The sequence below is a fragment of the Piliocolobus tephrosceles genome, chromosome 11, assembly GCF_002776525.5.
Source record: "Piliocolobus tephrosceles isolate RC106 chromosome 11, ASM277652v3, whole genome shotgun sequence".
In the NCBI taxonomy this organism is placed as follows: Eukaryota; Metazoa; Chordata; class Mammalia; order Primates; family Cercopithecidae; genus Piliocolobus; species Piliocolobus tephrosceles.
Window position 1 is genome coordinate 100,314,850 of NC_045444.1, and position 25,889 is coordinate 100,340,738.

Below are 25,889 nucleotides of genomic sequence, written 5' to 3' on the forward strand. Positions count from 1 at the left end.
AGCCAGAATGAGAAGCCAACCAAGTCTTCTTGCTTCTACACTTTCCACTTCCTACTTAGTGATGTAAGAACCATTGAGTCCTCCTGTTCCACCCCCTCTCATAAAAACCCTTCAGTACATTTCTTTAAAGAGTGATTAGCATCAATCTGGCACCTGTATGATATTTGATTTTCAAAACTAAAGTCATTTTCAACAGAAATAAGGTTTTGTTTTGTTTTGTTTGTTTTGTTTGAGACAGAGTCTCACTCTGCCCAGGCTGGAGTGCAGTGGCATGATCATAGCTCACTGCAACTTCCACCTCCCGGGTTCAAGTAATCCTCCCACCTTGGCCTCCAAGTAGCTGTGACTACAGGCACATGCCACCTCACTAGGCTAATTTTTGTATTTTTTGTAGAGATGAGGTTTCACCGTGTTGCCCAGGATAGTCTCGAACTCCTGAGCTCAAGCAATCTCTGTGCCTTGGCCTCCCAAAGTGCTGGGATTGCAGGCATGCCATGGTGCCCTGCCAATAGTTGCAAACTCTTATGTTTCTGTAGTTATGTCCTAAAGTCTGAGAAATGCCAAGAATGCACATGAAGAGCACTTAATAAGTGTAATGAAACCCTTATAGGAAATACTATGTGTTTCTAAATATAGTGCTTATTATTTGCAAACTATAAATTTGGTTGTCCCAAACTTGATGATTATTTGTATATTTTTCATAAACTGCAAAAAGAATTTTTAGAGTACTTAGTGAAAAACAAAAGGTATGATATAAAGCACACACAAAAAAATTCTCCATAGAAAGAAAAGTTGAAATTGAGAGGCCTGGGAATGACAGCCTCCATGTATTGATGAAATTACAGTTAAATTAGAAAGAGAACAATTGAGTAAGTTTGAAAAATGAGGAACAGTTAGCAAAACACACACACACACACATATTATATATATGATAAGAAGTTTTAAAAATGATTAAAAGAGGTATCCATGAAGAGATGAACACAATTTGCATATGCACTTAGCACATAGGGATGCACAATCAATATGTAGCATAGTGTTTTGAATCCTAACTGCTGATAAAATAACTACCAAGTCCTGCAAACTCATAATGTTTACCTAGGTTACTCTATAAACTGTATTTTACTGATAATTAAAAGTAATTTTAATGAGAATAATAGTGTGTATTTTATATTATCAATAATTTCTTTTCCTTATTTCTCTTTGCTACAAAATGGGTTATTAAAATACTTTGGGCATCAGTTAATGTACACTTGAAAATGTTTTTAGTTTTATTCTAAAAAAGAAATGGTATCAATATACATTTATAAATGTTATGAATAGTTACACACTTTCTGATTAAACAATAAAATCCAACATCTTTAGCTTTTTAAATAGTACTTTTTGTTGTATAGATCTATATTTAATTTTAGTATGAAATATTTGCTATATAAGAGAGAAACTATGAGACATTTATATAATTCATAAATAATAAAAATTAAATAGCTGAGAAACTCTGCCTATAATTAGAACAAAATTATTTTTGTAAATTATATGGCTCTCCAATATATTTCTTCTTCACTTCCTTACTTTCCTGGAAATAGTGTGCTTTCCCACCCCTAGAATTTCTGTTTGTGCATTTGACTTATTTTAACCAATGGATATTAACCAATATCAAGCATGCGAAGACTTGCAATGTGTGCTCACTGTAGAGCTTGCTGTCCTGTGTTTTCTCAATGTTAAAAACTGCCATTGAGTAGTTACTGTGCGTTCAGACTCAGCCCCAGAACCTACCTGTGTAGGACAGAGTTGCTCTAGCAGACCTGACTTGGGAAGCAATTCTACCCCGACTACCACAGCCTGAAGCTGAGTGGCCCAGCTGACCTACAAATAAACAACCCCCGCCAAAAAACTAATTATCATGTTAAGCCACTGAAATTTGAAGTAGTTTATTCACAACAATAGCTAATCAATAGATATAATCACCTATAAGATAGAAATCACCTACCTATTTGAACCATTCCCCTACTTGGCACCTAGAGACAATCAATCAGCCTGAACATTTTGAATGGTACTGTTTTTCTAAACATAATTTTATGTCACATACGTGAATTCACATATATAAAGATATATATACTATATCTGAGTATTTTATTTTTACTTCATTAAGATATATCAGAATGTATGTGGTCATCTGAGTCTTATTTTTTCCTCAATATACTCTTTCTACACTTCATCTACATTGTTATGTGCAGCTGTATTATATTCATTTTCACTGCTCTATAATATCCATTGTGTGACTTTTCCCACGTATTATTTATCCATGTTTGTTACTGTCATGTTATTTGGATGATTTTCATTTTTTTGCTAATACGAGCAGTGCTTCAAGGAGCATTCTGCGTATCTACAGATTGTATATGTTGAAGCACATGTGTAAAAGTTTCTCTAGGGCATCAGTTCTCAAACTTTTGGCCTGAAGATCTGAATTTGTTAAGGTTTGCCAGAGAAATATAATAGAACCAATGTGTGTTTGTGTGTGTGTGTCTGTGTGTGTATGTTGTGTGTGTATACATATGTAGTGTGTGTGTCTGTATATATATGTAGTGTATATATATGTATGGATGGATATATATACACTCACACATACCTGTGTGGATACATATATATACAAAGACATACATGCAGACACAGACACAGACAGATAAAGAGAGAAGAGACTTTGGCTCACATGATTGTGGCGACTATTATATCCAAAATTGTCAGGGCAAGTGAGCAGGCTGGGGATCCAGGGAGGAGTAGATGTCTGATTTTGCAGCTTAAATCTGAATGAATTCCATCTTACTTGGGCACCTTGGTGTTTCCCTTTTAAGGCCTTCAACTGATTGGAAGAGGCCCACCCATGTTGTAGAGAATAATCAGCTTTACTCAACATCTACTAATTTGTGTGTTTATTTCACTTAAAACATACCTCCACAGAGATATTTAGACTGATGTTTGACCAAACATTAGAGTAGCATAGCTTAGTCAAACTGATGCATAAAATTAGCTATCACTATACCCCTTTATTACCTTAAAGATTATTAAGTACCCTAAAGAGGTTTGGTTAGGGGATTATATGTATTGATGCTTATTGTATTATAAATTAAAACTTAGAAGTCATAAAGATATTTATTATTTTAAATATAGAAAGTTCATTGTACATTCACATAAACATTTTAATGCAAAATCAATATAATGCCTAAAATAAAAATTAATGAAAATTGTGACATTATTTTATACTTCTGTAAAAATCTTTGTAGTACCTGGCTCAATAAATTGCCAGTAGAGGGAAATTTTTCTGTTCTTGTCAACCTTAGCAGAAATTTATTTAATTACTTTTCAGAGAACCATTTTGGTCTTTGTTGATCTTCCATTCTACTATCTATCATATATACAGTATATGCTTTCTAACCTGAAAATATCATTCATAGCACAATGATTTTAAGTCTGATCTCTTTTCATTATAACCAGTAAAAAATTAAATTCCCTTCAAAATACTGATTTCACTTCATGTCAGAGTTTTGATATGTTGTGTTGTCATTCAGTTCTACTTTAAAACATTTCTTCTCTTTTACATATTATTTAAAACTGTTTTAAAATTTCCACAAATATAATTTATCAGTATATTTGTATACTGATCAATCAGTGATATTGATCTTTATTTCATAAACTTGTTGGCCACATGTATGTCTTCTTTTGGAAAGAGTCTGTTCGTGTTCTTTGCCCATTTTTAATGGAATTGTTTTTTGCTTGTAAATTTGTTTACTTTCCTTATAGATGCTGGATATTAGAACTTTGTCAAACACATAGTTTGTAAATATTTTTTCCTATTCTGTAGTGTATTGGGCTGTTCTCACAATGCTGATAAAGACATACCCGAGACTGGATAATTTATAAAGGAAAGAGGTTTAATGACTCACAGTTCCACATGACTGGGGAGGCCTCACAATAATGGCAGAAGGTTAATGAGGAGCAAAGTCACGTCTTACATGGTGGAAGCCAAGAGGGCAAGTGCAGGGGAACTCCCCCGACCTCTTTATTTAAAATTATACTTTAATTTCGGGGATACATGTGCAGAACGTGCAGGTTTATTACATAGGCATACATGTGCCATTTTGGTTTGCTGCACCCATCAACCCATCATCTACACTAGGTATTTCTGCTAGGATACATTAGGTATCCCTCCCCTAGTCCCCCACCCCTCAGCAGGCCCCAGTGTTTGATGTTCCCCTCCCTGCATTCATGTGTTCTCATTGTTCAGCTCCAACTTATGAGTGAGAACATGGGATGTTTGGTTTTCTATTCCTGGATTAGTTTGCTGAGAATGATGGTTTCCAGTTTCATTCATGTCCCTGCAAAGGACATGAACTCATACATTTTTATGGCTGCATAGTATTCCATGGTGTATATGTGCCACATTTTCTTTATCTAGTCTATCATTGATGGGCATTTGGGTTGGTTCCAAGACTTTGCTATTGTGAATAGTGCTGCAATAAATGTACATGTGCGTGTGTCTTTATAGTAGCATGATTTATAATCATTTGGGTATACACCCGGTAATGGGATTGATGGATCAAATGGTATTTCTGGTTCTAGATCCTTGAGGAATCACCACACTGTCTTTCACAATGATTGAACTGAGTTACACTCCCACCAACAGTGTAAGAGCATTCCTATTTCTTCACACCCTTTCCAGTATCTGTTGTTTCTTGACTTTTTAATGATCGCCATTCTAACTGGCATGAGATGGTATCTCATTGTGGGTTTGATTTGCATTTCTCTAATGACCAGTGATGATGAGATTTTTTTTCATGTTTGTTTGCCTGCATAAATGTCTTCTTGTGAGAAGTGTCTGTTCATATCCTTTGCCCACTTTTTGATGGTTTTTTTTTTTTTTTTTTTTTTTTTGTAAATTTAAGTTCCTTGGAGATTCTGGATAGCAATCCTTTGTCAGATGGATAGATTGCAAAAATTTTCTCCCATTCTGTAAGTTGCCTGTTCACTCTGATGATAGTTTCTTTTGCTGTGCAGAAGCTCTTTAGTTTAATTAGATCCCATTTGTCTATTTTGGCTTTGGTTGCCATTGCTTTTGGTGTTTTAGTCATGAAGTCTTTGCCCATGCCCATGTCCTGAATGTTATTGCCTAGGTTTTCTTCTAGGGTTTTTATAGTTTTAGGTTTTACATTTAAGTCTTTAATCTATCTTGAGTTAATTTTTGTATAAGGTATATACAAAAGTATATATTTTGTATATTTAGTTAAAATATATACAAAGGTTGCTTGTTTTTGTCAGGTTTGTCAAAGATCAGATGGTTGTAGATGTGTGGTGTTATTTCTGAGACCTCTGTTTTGTTCCATTGTTCTATATATCTGTTTTGGTACCAGCACCATGCTGTTTGGGTTACTGTGGCCTTATAGTATAGTTTGGAGTCAGGTAGTGTGATGCCTCCAGCTTTGAACTTCCCTTTATAAAACCTTCAGATCTTGTGAGACATTCACTACCATGAGAATAGAACAGGAAAAACCTGCCAGCATGATTTAATTACCTTCCATCTGCTCCCTCCCATGACACATGGGGATTATCACAATTAAAGGTGAGATTTGGGTGGGGACACAGAGCTAAACCGTATCATATGGGTTGTCTGATTACTCTGCTGACAGTTTTTTTTTTGCTGTTGAGAAGCTCTTAAATTTAATTAGGTCACACTTGTCAATTTTTCTTTTTGTTGCAATTGCTTTTGGCATTTTTGTCATGAAATCTGTGCTAAATCCTACATCCAGAATAATATTTCCTAGGTTATCTTCCAGGGTGTTTAGAATTTTATGTTTCACATTTAAGCCTTTAATTCATCTTGAGTTTATTTTTGTATGTGGTATAAGGTAGGGGTCCAGTCTCAATCTTTTGCATCTGGCTAGCACATTTTATTGAATAGGGAGTCCTTCCCCCATTGCTTGTTTTTGTTAGGATTGTTGAAAATCAGGTTGAACATGTGTGGAGTTATTTCTGGGCTCCCTATTCTGTTCCATTGGTCTATGTGTCTGTTTTTGCACCAGTACCATGCTGTTTTGGTTACTGTAGTCTAGTAGTATAGTTTAGTCAAGTAATGTGATGCCTCCAGATTTGCTGTTTTTGCTTAAGATCACCTTGGCTATTTAGGCTCTTTTTGTGATTCAATAGGAATTTAAAAATATTTTCTAATTCTGTGAAGAATATCATTGGTAATTTGATAGAAATAGTATTGAATCTATCAAGTGCTTTGGACAGTATGGCCATTTTAATAATATTGATTCTCCCTATCCATGAGCATGGAAGACTTTTCCAGTTGTCTGTGTCACCTCTGATTTCTTTGAGCAGTGTTTTGTGGTTCTTGTTGTAGAGACTTTTCACTTCCTGGGTTAGCTGTATTCCTAGATATTCTTTTTGTGGCAATTGTGAATGTGACTGCATTTGTGATTTCACTCTTAGCTTAGATGTTGTTGGTGTATAGAAATGTTAGTGATTTTTGTACACCAATTGTGTATCCTGAGACTTTCCTGAAATTGTTTATCAGATCAGGGAACTTTTGGGCCAAGATTATTGGGTTTTCTAGATATAGAATTACATCATCTGGAAACAGGGTTAGGTTGACTTCCTCTCTTCCAAAATGGATGCCTTTTCTTTCTTTCTCTTGCCTAATTGCTATGGCAGGAATTTCGAATATTTTATAGAATATGGATAGTGAAGAGGGCATCCTTGTCTGGTGCTGGTTTTCAAAGGGAATGTTTCCAGGTTTTGCCCATTCAGTATGATATTGGTTGTGAGTTTGTCATAGGTGGCTTTTATTATTTTGAAGTGTGTTCTTTTTATGCCTAATTTATTGAGGTTTTTTAATGTGCAGATGAATTTTATCAAAAGCCTTTTCTGCATCTATTGAGATAATTATCTGGTTTTTGTTTTTAGTTTTGTTTATGTGATGAATCACATTTATTGATTTGTATATGTTGAACCAAGCTTGCATCCCAGGGATAATACCTACTTGGTCATGGTAGATTAGCTTTTCAATGTGCTGCTGGATTTGATTGGCAAGTATTTTGTTGAGGTTTTTTTTTTTTTTTTTTTTAATCAATGTTCATCAAGGATATTGCCCGGAAATTTTATTTTTTGTTGTGGCTCTGACACATTTTTGTATCAGTAAACTACTGGCCTCATAAAATGAGTTGAGAAGGAATCTCTCCTCAATTTTTTCTGAATAGTTTCAGTAAGAGTAATACCAGCTCTTCTTTATATATGTGGTAGAATTTAGCTATGAATCCATCTGGTCCTGGGCTTTTTCTGGGTGATAGGCTGATATGGTGTGGCTGTGCCCCCATCCAAATCTCATCTTGAATTATAGCTCCTGTAATTTCCATATGTTGCAGGAGGGACTTGGTGGGAGGTAATTGAATTAAGCAGGACTTGCCTGTGCTGTCCTTTTGTTAGTGAATAAGTCTCATGAGATCTGATGGTTTTATAAAGGGGAGTTTCTGTGCACAAATTCTCTCTTGTATCCTGCCATGGAAGACATGCCTTTCACCTTCCACCATGACTGTGAGGCCTCCCCATCCATGTGGAACTGTGAGTCCATTAAATCTCTTTTTCTTTATAAGTGACCCAGTCTCAAGTATGTCTTTATCAGCAGCATGAAAATGGACTAATACATAGGCTTCTTATTACTGATTCAATTTTGTAAGTCACTTTTTTGTCTGTGCCAGGATTCATTTTTTTCCTGGGTTCAGTCTTAGAAGGGTGTATGTGTCCAGGAATTTATCCATTTTTTTTCCAGATGTTTTAGTTTGTGTGCATAGAAGTATTCATAGTAGTCTCTGATAGTCATTTGTATTTCTGTGGGTTCAGTGGTAATGTCAGGATCAGTGTAACACCCTTTGTCATTTCTAATTGTTTTTATTTGGATCTTCTTTCTTCTTTATTAGTCTAGCTAGCAGTCTTTCTTATTTATTTTTTTTTCAAATAACCATTGATTATTTGGTTTCATTAATCTTTTGAGTGGTTTTTCATATCTCAGTCTCCGTAGTTCACCTCTGATTTTGGTTATTTCTTCTGCTAGTTTTGGGGTCGGTTTACTCTAGGTTTTCTATCTTACTAAGTTTTTCAAATAACCATTGATTATTTGGATTCATTGACCTTTTGAGTGGTTTTTCATGTATCAATCTCCTTAGTTCATCTCTGATTTTGGTTATTTCTTCTGCTAGTTTTTGCGGTCAGTTGACTCTTGGTTCTCTAGTCCATTTAGTTGTGATGTTAGGTTGATAAATTGAGATCTTTCTAACTTTTCGATATGGGCATTTAGTGCTACAAATTTTCCTGTTAACACTGCCTTAGCTGTGTCCCAGAGATTCTGGTACATTGTGTCTTGGTTCTCATTAGTTTCAAATAGCCTCTTACTAATTGATTTCTGCCTTAACTTCATTATTTACTCAAAAGTCATTCAAGTGCAGGTATTCAATTTCCATGTAATTGTATGATTTTGAGTGATTATTTCAGTTTTGATATTTAATTTTATTGTGCTGTGATGCAAGAGAGTACTTGTTATGATTATAGTTCTCTTGCATTTGCTGAGGATTTTTTTATGTCTCATTATGTGGTAGAGTTTAGAGTATGTGCATGTGGCAATGAGAAGAATGTATCTTCTATTTGTTTTGGGGTGGAGAGTTCTGTAGATATCTATCAGGTCCTTTTGATCCAGTGCTCGGTTCAGGTCCTGAATATTTTTGTTAATTTTCTGCCTCAATTGTCTAATACTGTCAGTAGGGTGTTGGATTCTCCACTATTATTTTGTAGGAGTCTAAGTCTCTTTGAAGGTCTTTAAGAACTTGCTTTATGACTCTGGTTGCTTCTGTGTTGAGTGCATATATATTTGGAATAGTTAGGTCTTCTCATTGAATTGAAGTCTTTACCATTATGTAATGCTCCCCCTTTTTTGTCTCTATTTGTTTAAAGTCTATTTTGTCTAAAATTAGAATAGTAACCCCTGATTTTCTCTGTTTTCCATGTACTTGGTAGATTTTTCTCCATCCCTTTATTTTGAGCCTATGAGTGTTACTGCATGTGAAACAGATCTCTTTAAGACAGCATACCAATAAGTCTTGGTTCTTTATCCAATTTGCCACTCTGTGCCTTTTAATTGGGGCATTTAGCCCATTTACATTTAAGGTTATTATTGATATGTGTGAATGTGATCCTGTTATCAAGATGTTAGCTTATTATGCAGGCTTGTTTGTGCAGTTGCTTTATAGTGTTACTGGTCTGTATACTGTCAGGTTAGGATGCATGCACACACATGTTGGCATTGCTGGGAAGGTAAAACCCACCCACATACACACACATTGGTAATGTGATAAATGTGGTGGCTGTGGGCCTGGAGGAAGTTGCAGTGGGGGTAGGGAATAGGCAGGCTGGTGTGTGGCCATGGGGGCTGCTCCACTGGACCTCTCTTCCACTCAGGCACAGTTCAGCAGTTCAGGAGCTATTATGTGGGCCCCCAGGGCACCGGAGGCTGTCTTACAAGCAGGCATGGCCAGGCTGGGGCCCTGGAAGAGGCCAGCAGACCAAGAGGTGCTCAAGTCAGACTAGCCCCATCTGATGGGCAAGACTGCCCTGCAGAGTTCAAGTCTGAGAGTTTCTCTAGGAATAATGTCTCCTGTGGTAGCATGTCGAGCCTACAAGGATGGGCATCCCTTGTCATGCTCTGCCACAAGTTCTTAGGCAACAAACCCTTTTGGCTCTGCATCAGCTGGCATGCTGCCCCTACCAATTCTCTAAGCAGCTCTTCGTGCCAACTCAAGTGTCCATGATAGTTGAGGGGTCTCCTCATGCCAAGATTCCAGAGGCCTGTGGCAAGAGTGGGTTGATATTTGTCAGTTCAACTCACCCATTCCTTTGGAGTTGTTGGAGGGCAGGAATGAGTCCCCTGCATGATAGCCTCCTGTAGGGTTCCCAGCTTCCTCCTACTTGAGCACAGCTTTTGTGTCTTCCCTCCATCCACTCTTAGTGCCTTCCCTCTGAAGATCTGTTAGGAGTGTGCCAATTGTCTTGGTCCCTTGGTAGCAGTTGTTCCACCTGGTGGTGTCAAGTTGGCCATCTTCTACTTAAGCAGGTCTTCTTGTTGAATTGAAACTATTGTCATTATATAATGCCCTTCTTAGCTTATTTGGTCTTTGTTGGTTTAAAGTCTGTTTTGTCTAAAATTAAGAGTGCAACCTCCGCATTTTTGTGTTTGTTGTTGTTGTGGTGGTTTACTTGGTTGATTTTTCCACATTCCTTTATTTTGAGCCTATGGATATCATTGCCTGTGAGATGGGACTCTTGAAGACAGCATACTATTGGGTTGTCCTTCTTTATTCAGCTTGTCACTCTGTGTATTTTAATTGGGGGATTTAGCCTGTTTACATTCAAGGTTACTATTGATATGGGCAAATTTGGTCCTGTCATATTGTTAGCTGGTTATTATGCAGACATGTCTGTGTGGTTGCTTTATAGTGTCACTGGTTTGTGTACTTAAGTGTATTTCTGAAGTGGCTGGTAATGATCTTTCTTTTTCATATTTAGCACTCCTTTCAGGACCACTTGTAAGGAAGGTCTGGTGGTAATGAATTCATTCAGCATTTGCTTGTTTGAAAATAATCTTATTTCTCCTTCATTTATGAAGCTTGGTTGGGATGGATATGAAATTCTTGTTTCAAATATTCTTTTAAGAATCCTCAATATAGGCACTCAGTGTCTTCTGGCTTGAATAGTGTCTGCTGAAAAGTCCAGCCTGATGGGCTTCCCTTTGTATGTGACCTGCCTCTTTTCTCTAACTGCCTTTTACATTTTTTCATTCATTTGAACCTTGGAGAATCTGATGATTATGTGTCTTGGAGATGGTCTTCATGTATAATATCTCACAGGAGTTATCTGCATTTCATAGATTTGAATGTTGGTCTCTCTAGCAATGTTGGAAAGTTTTCGTGTGTAATATCCTGATATATGTTTTCCAAGTTGCTTGTTTTCCCCCTATCTCTTTCAGGGACACCAGTGAGTCACAGTTTGGGGCTATTTACATAATCCTATATCTTTGGGAGATTTTGCTCCTTCCTTTTAAATTCTTCTTTTCTTTATTTTTGTCTGAGTTATTTCGGAGAGCCAGACTTTGAACTCTTAGATTTTATCCTCAGTTTGTTCTATCCTGCAGTTTATACTTGTGATTTAATTATGCCATTCTTGTAGTATGTTTTTCATCTCTATTAGATGGGTTTGGTTCTTTGTTATAATGGCTATTTTGACTATCTGCCCCTGTATCATTTTATTGTGATTCTTAGCTTCCTTGGATTGGGTTTTGCTGTTTCCCTGAATCTTGATGATCCTTGTTCCTGTTCATGTTCTGAATTCTATTTCTCTCATTTCAGATATTTCAGTCTGGTTAAGAACTCTTGCTGGGGAAATAGTATGATTATTTAGAGGAAAGAAGGTACTCTGGCTTTTCGAGTTGTCAGAGTTCTTTCACTGGCTTTTTCTAATTTGTGTGGGCTGATGTTCCTTCAATCTTTAAAGTTTCTGTCCATTCAATTGATTTTTTTTTTCTTCATTGGTGCCCTTGGGGATTTTATTATGTTATAGTGTGAGTTTGGTTGACTGGCTTTGATTCTATTACACTCCTGGGTCTTGGTGGTGCCCTCTATAATTACTCTCTGCATGCCTGCCTTTCTTCTCTTGGGCATTCTGATCTATTGAGTTCCCTTAAACAAGGGCTGCAGTTGGCAGACAAGCTGTATTTTTGCCAGGTTGGCCTTAATTTGATGTCCATGTGCTTCCTGGGGAAACATGGGTTGCACTTGCCTGCAGAGTTCAGACAGAAGTGGGACCTCTGGATTGGAAGCTTTAGTGGGTGTGGCCCGTCTAGCTATGGGAGGCAGAGGGTGTTTCCAGGACAACAGGATCCTGCCTGCACCCCTCAGCAAATTCAGGGAAAACTAGGACTGTTGGGCCAGCAGTCCTAGCAGATGTGGCTCACCTGACCACCATTGGCAGGGGTTGGTGACGATGCTTGTCCTGCTTTCTGGGAGCTTCCTAGGACAATAGGAGTCTACCCACTGGTTGAGTTTCCACAGAAGTGGAACTGCTGGGCCAAAAGCTCCATCAGGCATTGCCTGCCTGGCTGCCAGGGGCAGGGTTAGGCAGGGTCATGTGCCCTGCTGTCTGGGTGTTTTCTGGGACAGCAGAAAGCTGTGCCCTCTAGCTCAGTCCACACAGAAGCCAGACTGCTGGGCCAGAAGCCCCAGCAAGTGTTGTCTCCCTTGCATGGTCAGTGGGATCACATGCCCTACTGTCCAGGTATTTCCTGGGACAACAGGAGGCCTGGGCTCCTCAGCTGAGTTCCCTCAGAAGCAGGACCACTGAGCCAGAAGTTCTATCACGTGTCACTTGCCTGGCTATCAGTAGCAGGGGTGGATGGGGTTGTCTGCCTTACTATCTGGGTGTTTTCAGGGCAGCAAGAGGCTGTGGCCTCCACCTGAGTTCAACAAAAGTAGGACTGCTGCGCTGGAAGCTCTACCACACATTGCTCACCTGGCAACCAGTGATGAGGGCAGGTGAGGTCACATGGTTCTGTGCTCTCTGGGTGTTTCCCAGGGCAACAGGAAGGTGCACCTTCCAGCTGAGTTCACATAGAAGTGGATGACTGGGCTGGAGGCTCTAGCAGTTGTTGCCCACCTGGCTATTCATGGTAAAAGTAGATGGGGTCATGTGCAGCCTCCTGCCACCTGAGTGTTTCCTGGGACATCAGAAGGCTGTATCCTGCAGCTGAATTTACACAAAAGCAGAACAACTGGGCTGGAAACTCTAGTAAGCATTGCCTGCCTGCCTAGCAGTGGTGGGGGTGGGTGGAGTGGCAGGTCAAATTCCGGCTGAAGTGGGACTGATGGGCCAGAACCTGGTGCCGAGCCCCATCTGGAAAGGGGCTGGATAGAGCAGTCTTACTGCTTCCAGGCACTGCAACTATGCCTTTATTTGGGTGATGGCACTGGTGCTGGTCTGCTCTCGGGTCAAAGGCTTGTAGTTCCTTTGGACTTGATAGTTGCCCCTGCAAAATGTCTGGGTGGCTCTCTTCTTCATTCCGGAAGCACTGTTGGAGGCCAGGCAGATTTGCCTGCTCCCAGTCTTGTACAGGTCTCTGTGGAGAGCATGAATCTCCCGGGGAGCTCTCACTCTTTCCCATTTTTGGAGAGGTTCTTCTGGGGCCACATTGATCCCAGACAGACAACTTAGCTCCTCTCTGCTCTCTGTGTTCTGCTGCCTTCGTGGATCCCAGCATGGTTTCTCAGTTGACTGCCCTTTTAATTCCTCTCTGTGAGAGCGGCACAGATAAGCTGCTTCTAGTCTGCCATCTTGGCCCTATCCCTCATCTTTATTTTAATTTGCTTTTGCCTGGGTAACTTTTTTTGGTACTTTTAATTTTCTTTTGTTTTGCTCTGTTTACTCTCAATCTTTGTATGTCCTTAGAAGTTTAGCATGCCCGTGTAAAAATCATCTAGCTGAATTTGTTTCTTTCTAGCCAAACTGAAAAATCTTTGTCCTTTATGCCTTTCAGCTTCCACTTTAGTCTGTTTGTGTTTGTTGGATTTGTGCATATGTTTGTATTTCTATCTAAAAACTTATTTTTAAAATTCATTTTCTATTTGTGTCATTTCTTCTAGTGCTTTTTTCCTCCTTTCCTGTTTTCCTTTAGATATATTAGATGTTTATAATTGTAAGTTTTTCTTACCCATTTGTTTTTTTCTTACACTGGTTTGGAAGTCATATGCTCTGTTACTATTCTTACAGTGCTCACCCTTAACATTTTACCATGCTGACTTAATTTAGTAAAGCCTAAATTGATCAAGGTTTTACTTTCTCTTCTTAACAACACATGAACTTTATTGTTAATATTATAATATCATTATTGTTTGGCTATTTTTATTTTTACAAGCATTTTTGTTTTATTTTTGCAAGCATTTCATTTATCTGCACAAATATTTGTATATACTTACATGTTTACCAAATTGTTTGCTCACTATTTCTTCCCTTTCAGATCTTCTGTCCCTAAAATACATCCTTAGTAGTTTCTGTAGGAGAGGACTGCTCTGTTTAGTTGGAACATTAATATTTTTCTTGTTTCTTTTCTTCTTTTTTTTTTTTTTTTTTGAGATGGAGTCTTGCTCTGTTGCCCAGGCTGGAGTGCAGTGTCACAATCTTGGCTCACTGCAACCTCTGCCTCCCAGGTTCAGGCAATTCTTCTGCCTCAGCCTTCCAAGTAGCTGGGGCTACAGGTGTCCACCACCACATCTGGCTAATTTTTGTATTTTTAGTGGAGATATGGTTTCACCATGTTTACCAGGCTGGTGTCAAACTCCTGACCTCAAGTAATCTGTCTGCCTTGGCCTCCCAAGTTGCTGGGATTACAGATATGGGACACTGTGCCCAACCTTGTTCTTGTTTTTAGAGAGATTTTTAATAATTCCAGAGTAACATTATTTTCTGTTAGCTCTTTGAAGAAATTTCACCCCTGTGAATTATTTGCTCTGTGATGTTGTTCAAGTGTTTTAGAGATAACGTAGTCATCTTATGAGTGATAGTGAGGATCAAATATATATAAAGTGCTTATTAGTGTTTCTAACACATATTTATCACTATATAAATAAATAACCTTATTTTTCTTTTTTCTCTCTTTTTTTGTTTTGATTCTTATTCCTGCCAACGCTGCTCAGCAATTCACTAAAATGCATCTAAGCAAAAATTTCTTTTTATTTACACCACTGTTTGTCCTGTTCAGTATACATTTTTCTTTCCAAATAATGTGGTTCTAGGTCTTAAATTTTCTAATTTCTGTACATTCTCAAACCTTAATTCTTTGAATGTTACATCTATCTATTTCCATTCTCTTTCTGGAATTTTGTTAGGACAATATGCTTTTTTTTATTGTATCCTTTACATTTTTAAATATCTATACTGTGTTCAGTTCCTCATCTGTCTCCAGCTGGGATAATTTTTTCAAATATGTACTTTATTTATTTTTATTTTTTATTTCCATAGGTTTTTGGGGAACAGGTGGTGTTTGGTAACCTGAATGAGGTCTTTAGTGGTGATTTCTGAGATTGAGATTTTGGTGCACCCATCACCCGAGCAGTACACACTTTACCCAATCTGTAGTCTTTTACCCCTCACCCCTCTTCTACCCTTTCCTCCAAGTCCCAAAAGTCTGTTGTATCATTCTTATGCCTTTGCAGCCTCATAGCTTAACTCCCACCTATGAGTGAGAACATACGATGTTTGTTTTTTCCATTTTTTTCCAGATTTGTTTCCCAATTCATTTACTCTGAATTTTGTTGTCTCTCATAAGCTATTGAACCCATCCATTGATTTCTTAATTTCAATAATTTTATTTTTAAAATTTATAAATATATATTTTTTCAGATTTGCAGATTCACGTTATAACCTTATGTGGTTTGATCTTTTTATTGTATCTGTTATTTCCTTATATACTTACAGTTATATTTTGTACCCTTTAATAATAACAACTAGCGTCCTTCAGGCTATATGTATTTGTTAAATGTATTAGCTCATCCTCAGTCATGGCTTCTTATTTCCGATTATGTGTTTGAGAATAATTTTGTAAGCTTATACTTGGTTGAATTTTATTTGCAGAATTTCAAGTAGCTAATTTCTAATAACTTGGGCTGTATACCAATGTGTGAATCCACATTATTAGTCAGCTCAGGCTGCCATAACAAAATAACAGAGACTGGGTAGCTCGAATAACAGAAATTAATTTCTCACAGTCTTGGAGGCTAGAAGTCTAAGATCAGAGTGCCAGCCTGATCAGGTTCTGGTGGGGCCCCCCCTTCTTGGCTTGTAAATGGCTGCCTTCCTGCTGTGTCCTCACAGTACAGGGAGAGAGTACCTCTAGTCTCTTCCACTTATTATAAAGGCACTAATCCCATTATAGGGTCCCCATGCTCATGAGCTTGTCTAAACCTAGTTATTTCCCAGAGGCTCTACCTCCAAGTACTGCCACATTGGAATTAGGCCATCAACATATGGATCTGGGGAAGGGGTAGCATAGTCTATAACATGCACTTTTGCTCTTTTCAAGAGCTTTGGTTCCTTCTGTTTGTGTGGAGCCCAGGGAAACTCTGATCTTTTGCATCTCTTAAAACACACCTTTTTGGTTTTAGCGTGCCATTCTTTTTCTCTCTCTTGATTTCTCTCAGCCCTGAGAAATGGCCTTTGTTTTTTCATGGATCAAAGGTATACAGTTTTCCATATTTCAGGCCATGTCTTTTGAAAGACAAAACCATTTTGAAAGAATATTCAGAAATTTATATTTGATATATTTTGGGTTTAGTATATGAGCTCTAATCTCAATATATCAAAAACTTATGGGAATATTGTTTATATTTATTGTTGACTAAAAATCAGTTATGGCACTCACAAAGAAATAATACTGCTTCATTCTAGTTGTAATTATTCCAGTGTGTTTTTTTGTTTTTTTGTTTTTTTTGGTTTTTTTTTTTGCCTGGCACATGGCTTAAAGCACAAGAGAAGCATATAAAACTTATATGAAACAGTTTTTCAGCAACAGGCAGAAATGTACCACAATAATTTTTATCCTGTGCTAATATTTTGGTCCAAAATAACATGATACCCATTGGAAAGACAGATTTGAGAAAGATGCATGCTTAAATAATTTTTAAATTTTTTTACATGTATGTTTTTAGATAAATGTATTGTTCAGTCTTTAATATTAAAAACTAAAATTCTGAATGACAAACATACGTGCAAACAATTGTGGCAAAACCAGTTTTTATTGATGAAGGGACTAGCTGCCATCTGGTGATTTTTCAGCTAGTCAAATTTGAAAAATCAGCTGGATCTCCTCTCCTCTTCCCTCCCCCCCCCCCCCCTCCCCTCCCCTCCCCTCCCCTCTCCTCTCCTCCCATCTCCTCTCCTCCTTTCCTCTCCTCTCCTCTTCTCTTTTTTTGAGACGGAGTCTCATCCTGTCCCCCAAGCTGGAGTGCAGTGGCATGATTTCAGCTCACTGCAACCTCTGCCTTCCGGGTTCAAGTGATTTCCTGCCTCAGCCTCCCGAATAACTGGGATTACAGGCATGTGCCACCACGCCAGCTAATTTTTTGTATTATTAGTAGAGATGGGGTTTCACCATGTTAGCCAGGATGGTCTCTGTCTCCTGACCTCATGATCTAACCGCCTTGGCCTCCCAAAGTGCTGGGGTTACAGGCGTAAATTGCTGTGCCCGGCCCCTTGCATATTCTTTTCTAACTCAAATGAGAATATCCTCACTATATAATCCACCTTCTCTCCAGAAACTTCCAGCTCTTCCTCTCTAATGGTGACTGTTTCTCTGCTGCAGATAACAATTACATTTCCCTCTTAACTGAAAAATAGCCAAGCCTATGAGTAAGAAAACGAAATTTTTTTTGATCCTATTATTCCCTCTGTCAGAGATGCCAGGAACTTTTTCTTCTTCATTTATAGCATAATTTCATTCACGCATGCATGCATTTATATATTTACTTACTCTAAAGCATTTGCTAAGCACTTTAATTGGTCAGTCATAAGGCTTGATGCTGTAGAAACAGAGATGAAACGCAGTTCTCCATCGCAAAACAGTCTGGCAGGGAGGAGGAGGATAAATAAGCGGTTTATTACAATTTGATGAGAGAAAGTACCTAAGAGAACACATTTAAAAAGCATACATTGCAGAAGGATGTGTAGAAGATGATGAAAGTAAAATTTTCTTGCAGCTGATGTTGCGCGCGCGCGCGCACACACACACACACACACACACACAACCAAGTAGATGTTTCTGTTAGTGTCATTGAAAACTACCCATTTCTTTTTTATTTTTACTTTTTTATTTTTTTAAGACTGAGTCTTACTCTGTCACCCAGGCTGCAGTGCAGTGGTGCAATCTCAGCTCACTGAAACCTCTGTCCCCTGGGTTCAAGCGGCTCTCCTGCCCCAGTCTGCCAAGTAGCTGGGATTACAGGCACGTGCCACCATGCCCGGCTAGTTTTTGTATTTTTAGTAGAGATAGGGTTTCATCTTGTTGACCAGGTTGTTCTACAACTCCTGACCTCAGGCGATTTGCTGGCCTCAGCCACCCAAGGTGCTGTGATTACAGGTGTGAACCACCGTGCCTGAACCTACCCATTTCTTAAACTAGCTTTTGTGTCTACCACTTGAAAGCCACTGCTTTAAGGTCTACTAATTACCAAAATGCGAAATTGAATGAGTCATGCTCAACCACCCAGCCCTTAAACAGCTCTTTGATCCTCATGATCCTCATGATCTAACTCAAAGATCTCTCATTCCTGATTTACTTCTTCCTTCATCCAAACTGCACTCCTGAAGCATTTAATTAATCTAAACATAAGCAATGCTGACTTACTCTTTCATATTGTATTATATTTTTGAAACTGATTTAGCCCATCTCTAAATTTTTATTGTTCTGAGGTCCAATTATCCACAGAGCCTAATATATACAATGCTGAACCAAACAAACACGTAACGAAAACACCAATTTAGTGAATTAATCTAGAAGAATCTAGAAGAATTAATCTAGAAACTGCACAGCAGCAGTTTTTCTCTTCAGCTTGAATTACTAAGCAATTCAAGTTAGCAATTATGTAGACCCAAATAAGATAATAATATTTAGTCATTTAGATATACCACTACAAGTAAAAATAAATCAGATGTATACACATACGCACAAATTACTCATAGAATGCAGTATTCATAAAAATTATGTTACTTTTTAAACAAGCTGTGTTTTTATGTTTTTTGCAAATAGTGGCAACAAATTGGCTACTTCAAGTGGTGACACTACAGTTAAATTATGGGATCTACATAAAGGCGATTGCATTTTGACCTTTGAAGGACACAGTCACGCAGTATGGTCCTGCACGTGGCACTCCTGCGGCAATTTTGTGGCTTCCTCCTCACTGGATAAAACTAGCAAAATCTGGGATGTTAATAGGTAAGCAGTACTTTAAACATTACTAATCCTCTGTGTTGATACATACACATGTGTAAAGTTCTTTTTTTTTTTTTTTTTCTCGATGCTACCCCTGGGAAACATGAAAAGAAACTGTTAGTTGATAAGATTATAGAGAGTTACTTAAATAATCTTTGTGAAATCCATTTCTAACTCAATTAATCTTTGTTGATATAATAATTTCTTTCTAAATATAAGTATCAAGATCAAGCCTGTGTAATAAGATTAGAAGTGCTTCATTGGACAGCTGTTTGTTTTAAGCAGGATAGAAACAAATACTTCTTTTAAAGAGTTGGATTTTTAGTTCTGCTTTCCACGGGCTTGTTATCGCTCTGTACTGTTAAATTTAATAGTTTAACGAACATAAATCTAACAGAACTAATTATTTTCTTTATGCTTAATTTGTTATGTTGTGATATTCTTGATTAAATGTTTCTTGTTAATTTACAAATTGTAGGAAATAGTACATTGTATTGTATGTAAAATCCTATACATATCATGTGGATTTGGAAGTGTTATGTTTTGATTTTAATTCAAGATAGACAAAGTCCTTATGTTTAAAATACTGAAATTACTATCACCCATATATTTTGGGTATTCATTACATTCTGTTAGGTTTGCAAATATGATACAAAGAGGTAAATGTAGCTACTACCAAATATGCTAACTCCTTCAGCTAAGGGGTTATATATCATCCATCAAACTTTCTCAGTAGTCTGTGGTCCCAGCTCTGGAAGGGCCTCCCTCCAATCAGAGGAACACCCATAACAGCAGAGAAGTGCCCTCTCCTCAGAGGACTGAGGTTCCATTTTGAAGGTCCCCCCTTCAAGAGTCTACCTCATTCCCTGTGTTCGCTCAGTCCTAGGGGTGGTAGCTCTTTCTTGAAGTTGTTATCGCCATGATAACTTTAATGTTCTCTTTTCCCTTTTTTAGTTACTTAGTTAGAAACTTTATTCAGTTTTTACCATCCTGTATGTGAAATTATTATTGTTACAATGATAGGTGCAAGTTCCGTATCCTGATAAGTCTGTGAAAGATCCAGGGCATTAGTGGATAAGTAGCATGATCCACCTGAGTCATAAAGCTATAGCTAAATAAAATTAGCATGCTCCATAGGAGAAAACGTGATTGTGAACAACATATTTTAGACCTATGTCTATCTGAAATAGTGACAATTTCAGATAGCTTTTAATTCTCAGATGAGTACTTACTGTTTATCTGGAATGTCTAATCATGTATAATTCTTTATTATATTTCTATAAGGTGTGACTGGATTTCATAAATATTATAATAGATCAATGGAATTTTAATACTAGTATTTAATTTGAATTTTGTATCACTTTTGACTTGGTTGAGGATCGTAATAGAAAACAGTGATCTATTCTAAAATGTGATATGTCTTTAGAACTCTTAACTACTCAGGGTGTTTAAGAGCAAACTATGGTTAAAAAAGCTAATACTCAGTAGTCTCATCCCTACTTGGAATGATTTCAAACACTTTGACTTCACAACTTTTCTTTATGACCCTGGTATTTAAATACTGACTTCCCATTGGTGCCCAATAAATCTTGATATAACAGATCAAAATTGCTTCTGATTGATGCCAAAATTCTTTAAACTTCAAGTTTCCCATCACTGTCAAGAGTTCACTTTCATCATCAAGGACAAAAAAAAGTTGTTCTAATTTTGGCCTTGAGGCAGTGGATAAGTATTGACAAATAAAGTAGAAATTGATTGTTTCTATAGTGGGTATTGATATGCCTTTCAGAGTCACAAAGTACCAAGCTCTAATTTGTAATTACTCTCAGATCAATACTATATAGATATGTCTAAAACTAGTGTCTTTCTTCAAAATTTCATAGATTATTTGAACTAGCTTAGTTACTTAAGGCAAGAGATTATTTGCCTTGATAAGATGGATGGCGGTGGAGCTATGCTATGCTGTGTCATATATTCTTGGCTTGATACTGCATGTATATATATATATGTTTCAGAATTGGACAATACTTGGTAAGAACATCCATTTAGTTCCTCACCAAAAAGTTAGATCACTGTGAAACATCAACAATACAAAAAATTTCATATCAAGATTCATATTTACTGAGTGCCAATCAGAATCTATGAATAATTATCTATGACACTCAGTCTGAATAATTCCATATATATACTCCATATATATATAATTCCATATATATATACACCATATATATATATACACACACACACACACACCAAGTCTTGCTCTGTCACCTAAGCTAGAGTGCAGTGGTGCAATCTCAGTTCACTGCAACCTCCGCTTCCTGGGTTCAAGCAATTCTCCTGCCTCAGCCTCCCAAGTTTCTGGGTCTACAAGCACACACCACCACACCCGGCTGATTTTTGTATTTTTAATAGAAACGGGGTTTCACCATGTTGGCCAGGCTGCTCTCAAACTTCTGAGCTCAGGTGATCTGCCCACCTCAGCCTCCCAAAGTGCTGGGGTTGCAGGCGTGAACCACTGCACCTGGCCATGCTGCACAGTTCTTAATAAATAAGAAATTTATATTGGTAGACAGTATTAGTCACCAGAGAAGAAAGAGTTTAGAATACATTCTTCTCTTTTCACACCCATCCTTTCCTTCAAGCTTCTGGCTCAGTCTTGAACAGCCTTGATTGGTGTTCTATCCCTAGCCCTGCAACTGTTTCAGAATTGGACAATACTTGGTAAGACCATCCATTTAGTTCCTCACCAAAAAGTTGGATCACTGTGAAGCATCAACAGTATAAAACATTTCAGATCAAGATTCATATTTACTAAGTGCTAATCAGAATCTGTGAACAATTATCTATGACACTCAGTCTAAATAATTCCATACTCTACAAGGTTTCTGTGAATAATTAACAGTAGCTTTTTTATTATCTTCTGAATGATCAGATATATAAATTGTTATGTATTTCACTTAGTGGTCATTTGAAAACATACATACCAGTGTAACCCAAGCAGAGAGTGCATGGCACATGGTGGTTTACTCACATAAATGAATAAAGAGTGAATCAACAAGTAAATATGGCGAAAGTATTCTAAATATTCTCCCTGTCCCATCCACATTCAAACTATAATAAATTATGCTGTCTTATACTACACAAATCAATAAAATGATGAAAATGGGATAGAAAAATCAGAAAATATCTCAGCTATAAAAAATAATTTGTGTTTCTTTAGAGGCATTTAGAGGCATTTTTGCATAACATTAATCAATAAGTATTCATGAAATGACTTAACAGTGTTGGCCTGTGTTATAGACCTAAGACAATTCTCATACTCAACCATTGCCTTCAATGAGATTACAAGCAATTTAAAATGCAGCAATTTTGAAGCAATAAGGGAATATGCAATGCATCTACCATTTATATTTATAATATCAGATCAGGTATTCTAGTTGACTCCTGGCTGCTTTTCTTCCAAGGTAGCTGGGTATTTGGCTGAGCAGTTATATCATACTGTTACTCTGATATTTGGAAGGCAGACCATGTGCCTGCTTTGCTTGTAACTTGAAGGAAAGGGGGTTGGAAACAGTCACAATGTTACTGAATGTAGCTATTCCAGCTGTTTTACCAAGGTGTTACACAGGCAAGAATTGGGTGGTTTGTACCAAGGACAGTAGGAAACAGACGGACTTGTAAAATTCAACAGCTTCTTGACCCCAAATGTTGGGAGATAGATCTGTGGTCCTTATTTCTAAGTGTATTGTGTCTGATGCTCTTGCAATTACATGGGAAGAGGAAAATAAAGAAGGTTTAAGAACTATGTTTACTTTAGTTTGTGGTTACTGTGGCATTGCATTGCCTGGAAGCAACTATATTAGAAACCTGTCAAGTTTTTGAAAGAATTGGATTGACAAGGAAACTCTGAGCCTATCCTTAAACCCCCCTGACTCTTCAAACAGTGAAACAGTCCTCAGAGCCCCAAACTTGCATCCAAAAAAAGTGGACTTGTATTTTTGCACAGTTCAGAAGGAAGGCAGAGACCATAGCACCAATCTCAATATGGCCACAGAGGATAATGAACAAGAAGGAACCTACAATGGAACTAAGCCAGAAGCCACAAGAACAATGGGGAAAAGTGCTCCTCTGGGAGACAACCATGGTCCAGTCAAGGAACTTTCTTCAGTACCACGGCAAAGTTCCTCATGATGCCTGCCTAGTTTTTCACTATTTGGACTAGTGATGCTTGTATGTTTCCCATGTTTCTATTGTCTGTATTACAGTTTATTTCACAGTTATTCTGTCCTTACTTCACAATGGTGCATTGTGTTCATGGTGGTGATGGTGGTGGGAAGCAAAATACTTGTATTTTGTTTCACTGGTTACCGTATAATGCAAGTGATACTGTTGAACCAAATGATGCAGATTGTGTGTCAGCCACAGATCATGAACTGTGAGACAGGCAGTAACTGAAGAAGAGATCTGGGGATGTTTCTTTTTTTGGTTGTGGAGGGAAGAAAGTCAGTGAATGTTCTATATGTGGAAGAAAGGATGACATAGATATTTGGTGAGAAAAAGGTCAAACTATGGCAGAGACTGTTAGCTTTTCACTAGAATCCACTTGCTCCTTCTTCCATATTAGTTGGGCACTTGGCTGTATATCTAAATGATATTGGCCTCAATTAGTTAAGTATGTCTATGTCACTAAGTACTGTACAATAGAATATTAGTTAAAGTAGCAGGCACTATATCCTTATTCTTCCTGCCTTGTGGTGGAAAGGAATACCAATGACAATGAGCACAATAATCTTAGAAACCTATTATTGAAAATGACAGAACAATTGTCAAGCTGCTTGAAGTAAAGCCACCTCTGTTTTGTAACTCCAGTTAGCCTGCAACATTCTCTGGACTCTCCAGCCATAAGAAAATACACTTCTAGGCTGGGCGCGGTGGCGCACGCCTGTAATCCCAGCACTTTGGGAGGCCAAGGCAGGCCGATCACAAGGTCAGGAGATCGAGACCATCCTGGCTAACATGGTGAGACCAAGTCTCTACTAAAAACACAAAAAGTTATGTGGGCATGGTGGTGGGCACCTGTAGTTGCAGCTACTCAGGAGGCTGAGGCAGGAGAATGATGTGAACCTGGGAGGCAGAGCTTGCAGTGAGCCAAGATCATGCCACTGCACTCCAGCCTGGGCAACAGAGTGAGACTCCATCTCAAAAAAATAATAATAATAATACAAATAAGACACTTCTACTTGACCTGAGACATTATATTTCCAGTCTGTTTGTTACAGTATTTTTGCTTGCCTAGTCCACTATAGGCACCCATTAATACTTTTCAGGTGATATGTTTTTCCCTCATGACATATTATTAAGGCAACCAAGACAAGCTCTGAAGTGTTCTCAAATTATTTGAAGGAGTACTAATGGAAATTTTGTGCTGGTAATAGATGACTAGTCTACTCCCTCTTTTTTCTTCTCTTGCCCCTTCTTTCTTCCCATCTTTATTGTCTATTTCAATGCCGTTGGAGTCCATGAAGTCCTGCCTGCCAATAGCAACATGTGTAAGTTGAATGCTTGGTTTACATGGAGGTAATGCTTGTAAGACTAGTTATCCATTATAAAAATATGCAACTATAAGTGTCTCCATTAGCAGGACACTGTTTCAATAATGATGCTTTCATTGAAATAATGAAAAACACCAAGAATTTAAATTTTATGTAGCATTGACCACATTTCCTAATAGGAATGAGTTTTGCTCATTGTAGTTAAGCTGATGGAATAAAAATAGTACCTTACACATGGTTGACCTCACAGGTTTATTTATTTGATTATAGATCCAACAAATATGCATTGAGCACTTCGTTCTATGCCTTATTCTAGTTACTAAGCTATAATAGTGAGTAAGATAGACAATAACTTCTGCCCTTATGTCGATGGCATTATTTCGGGAGGCAGAAAGTAAGCCAAATGAAAAATGATAATAATTAATAATTACATATAATATTTAGAGCTGACAAATTTTGTAGAGAAAAAATAGAGCACAGAAGGTGAAAAGGTATAGCAGGCATTGAAAAGCTTGCAATTTTAAACAGGAAGGTCGAGAAAATTCTTGTTATAAAGTTGACATTTGGATAACCTGAATAAGGTGAAGCAGCAAGCCAAGTAGATATTTGGGAGGAGAATATGCAAAGCTCTTCTGATCAGGAAGCTTTCCTACGGTGGTAGCATGACCTATGTGACTGCGAAGCAGCAAAGAGGCCAGCATGACTGGAATAAAGTGAGCAGATGAGAGAATGGTGGGGGTAAGGCAGTTAAATGAGTGTGTACGTATAACATAGGTCCTTATAACCCCTGTCAATTACTTTGACCTTTAATATCAATGAAACAGGAAATCATTAGAGGGTTTTGAGCAGAAGAGTCTCAATCTGTTTGACATTCTAATAAGATGACTCTGGCTACTGTTTTGAGATTAGATAGTGGCAGAGGAGGGGTGGAAGCTTAAAAACAGGCAAAAGACCAATTGGGGAACTATTGTAACAATCCAGGCCAAAGATGTAGAAGGTTTTAGCCATGAGAATAGTGAAGGTCAGAAAAAGTGTATTCTGGATAGATTTGAAAGATAAAGACAACAGGAGTTTCTGAAGTACTGCGAATTGTGAGAGATAGAGAAAACAAATGACCTGTTACATTTTCATACAACTGAAAAGCAAAGGCTCATTCTGTTTATACTGGGACACTAATATAAACATTATGAAAGGCTTTTCCATCCAGGTGTATCAACTGGTGATCCAGAAACCATGACAGAATGAGGAATGCCTTCTCATTGTTCATCTAA

The 25,889-nt window shown here is 37.7% G+C and overlaps 1 protein-coding gene across 3 annotated transcripts in view; it reads left to right on the forward strand.

The window, feature by feature from the left end:
- The window catches only part of SPAG16 (sperm associated antigen 16), a 1,175,325-nt gene that overhangs the window by 642,236 nt on the left and 507,200 nt on the right, over positions 1 to 25,889 (forward strand). For all 3 annotated transcript variants that reach the window (XM_023220360.1, XM_023220353.2, XM_023220369.2), the window contains one exon: positions 18,881 to 19,066. In XM_023220360.1, coding sequence (XP_023076128.1) covers positions 18,881 to 19,066 — 186 coding nt within the window. The remainder of the gene's footprint in view (positions 1 to 18,880; positions 19,067 to 25,889) is intronic.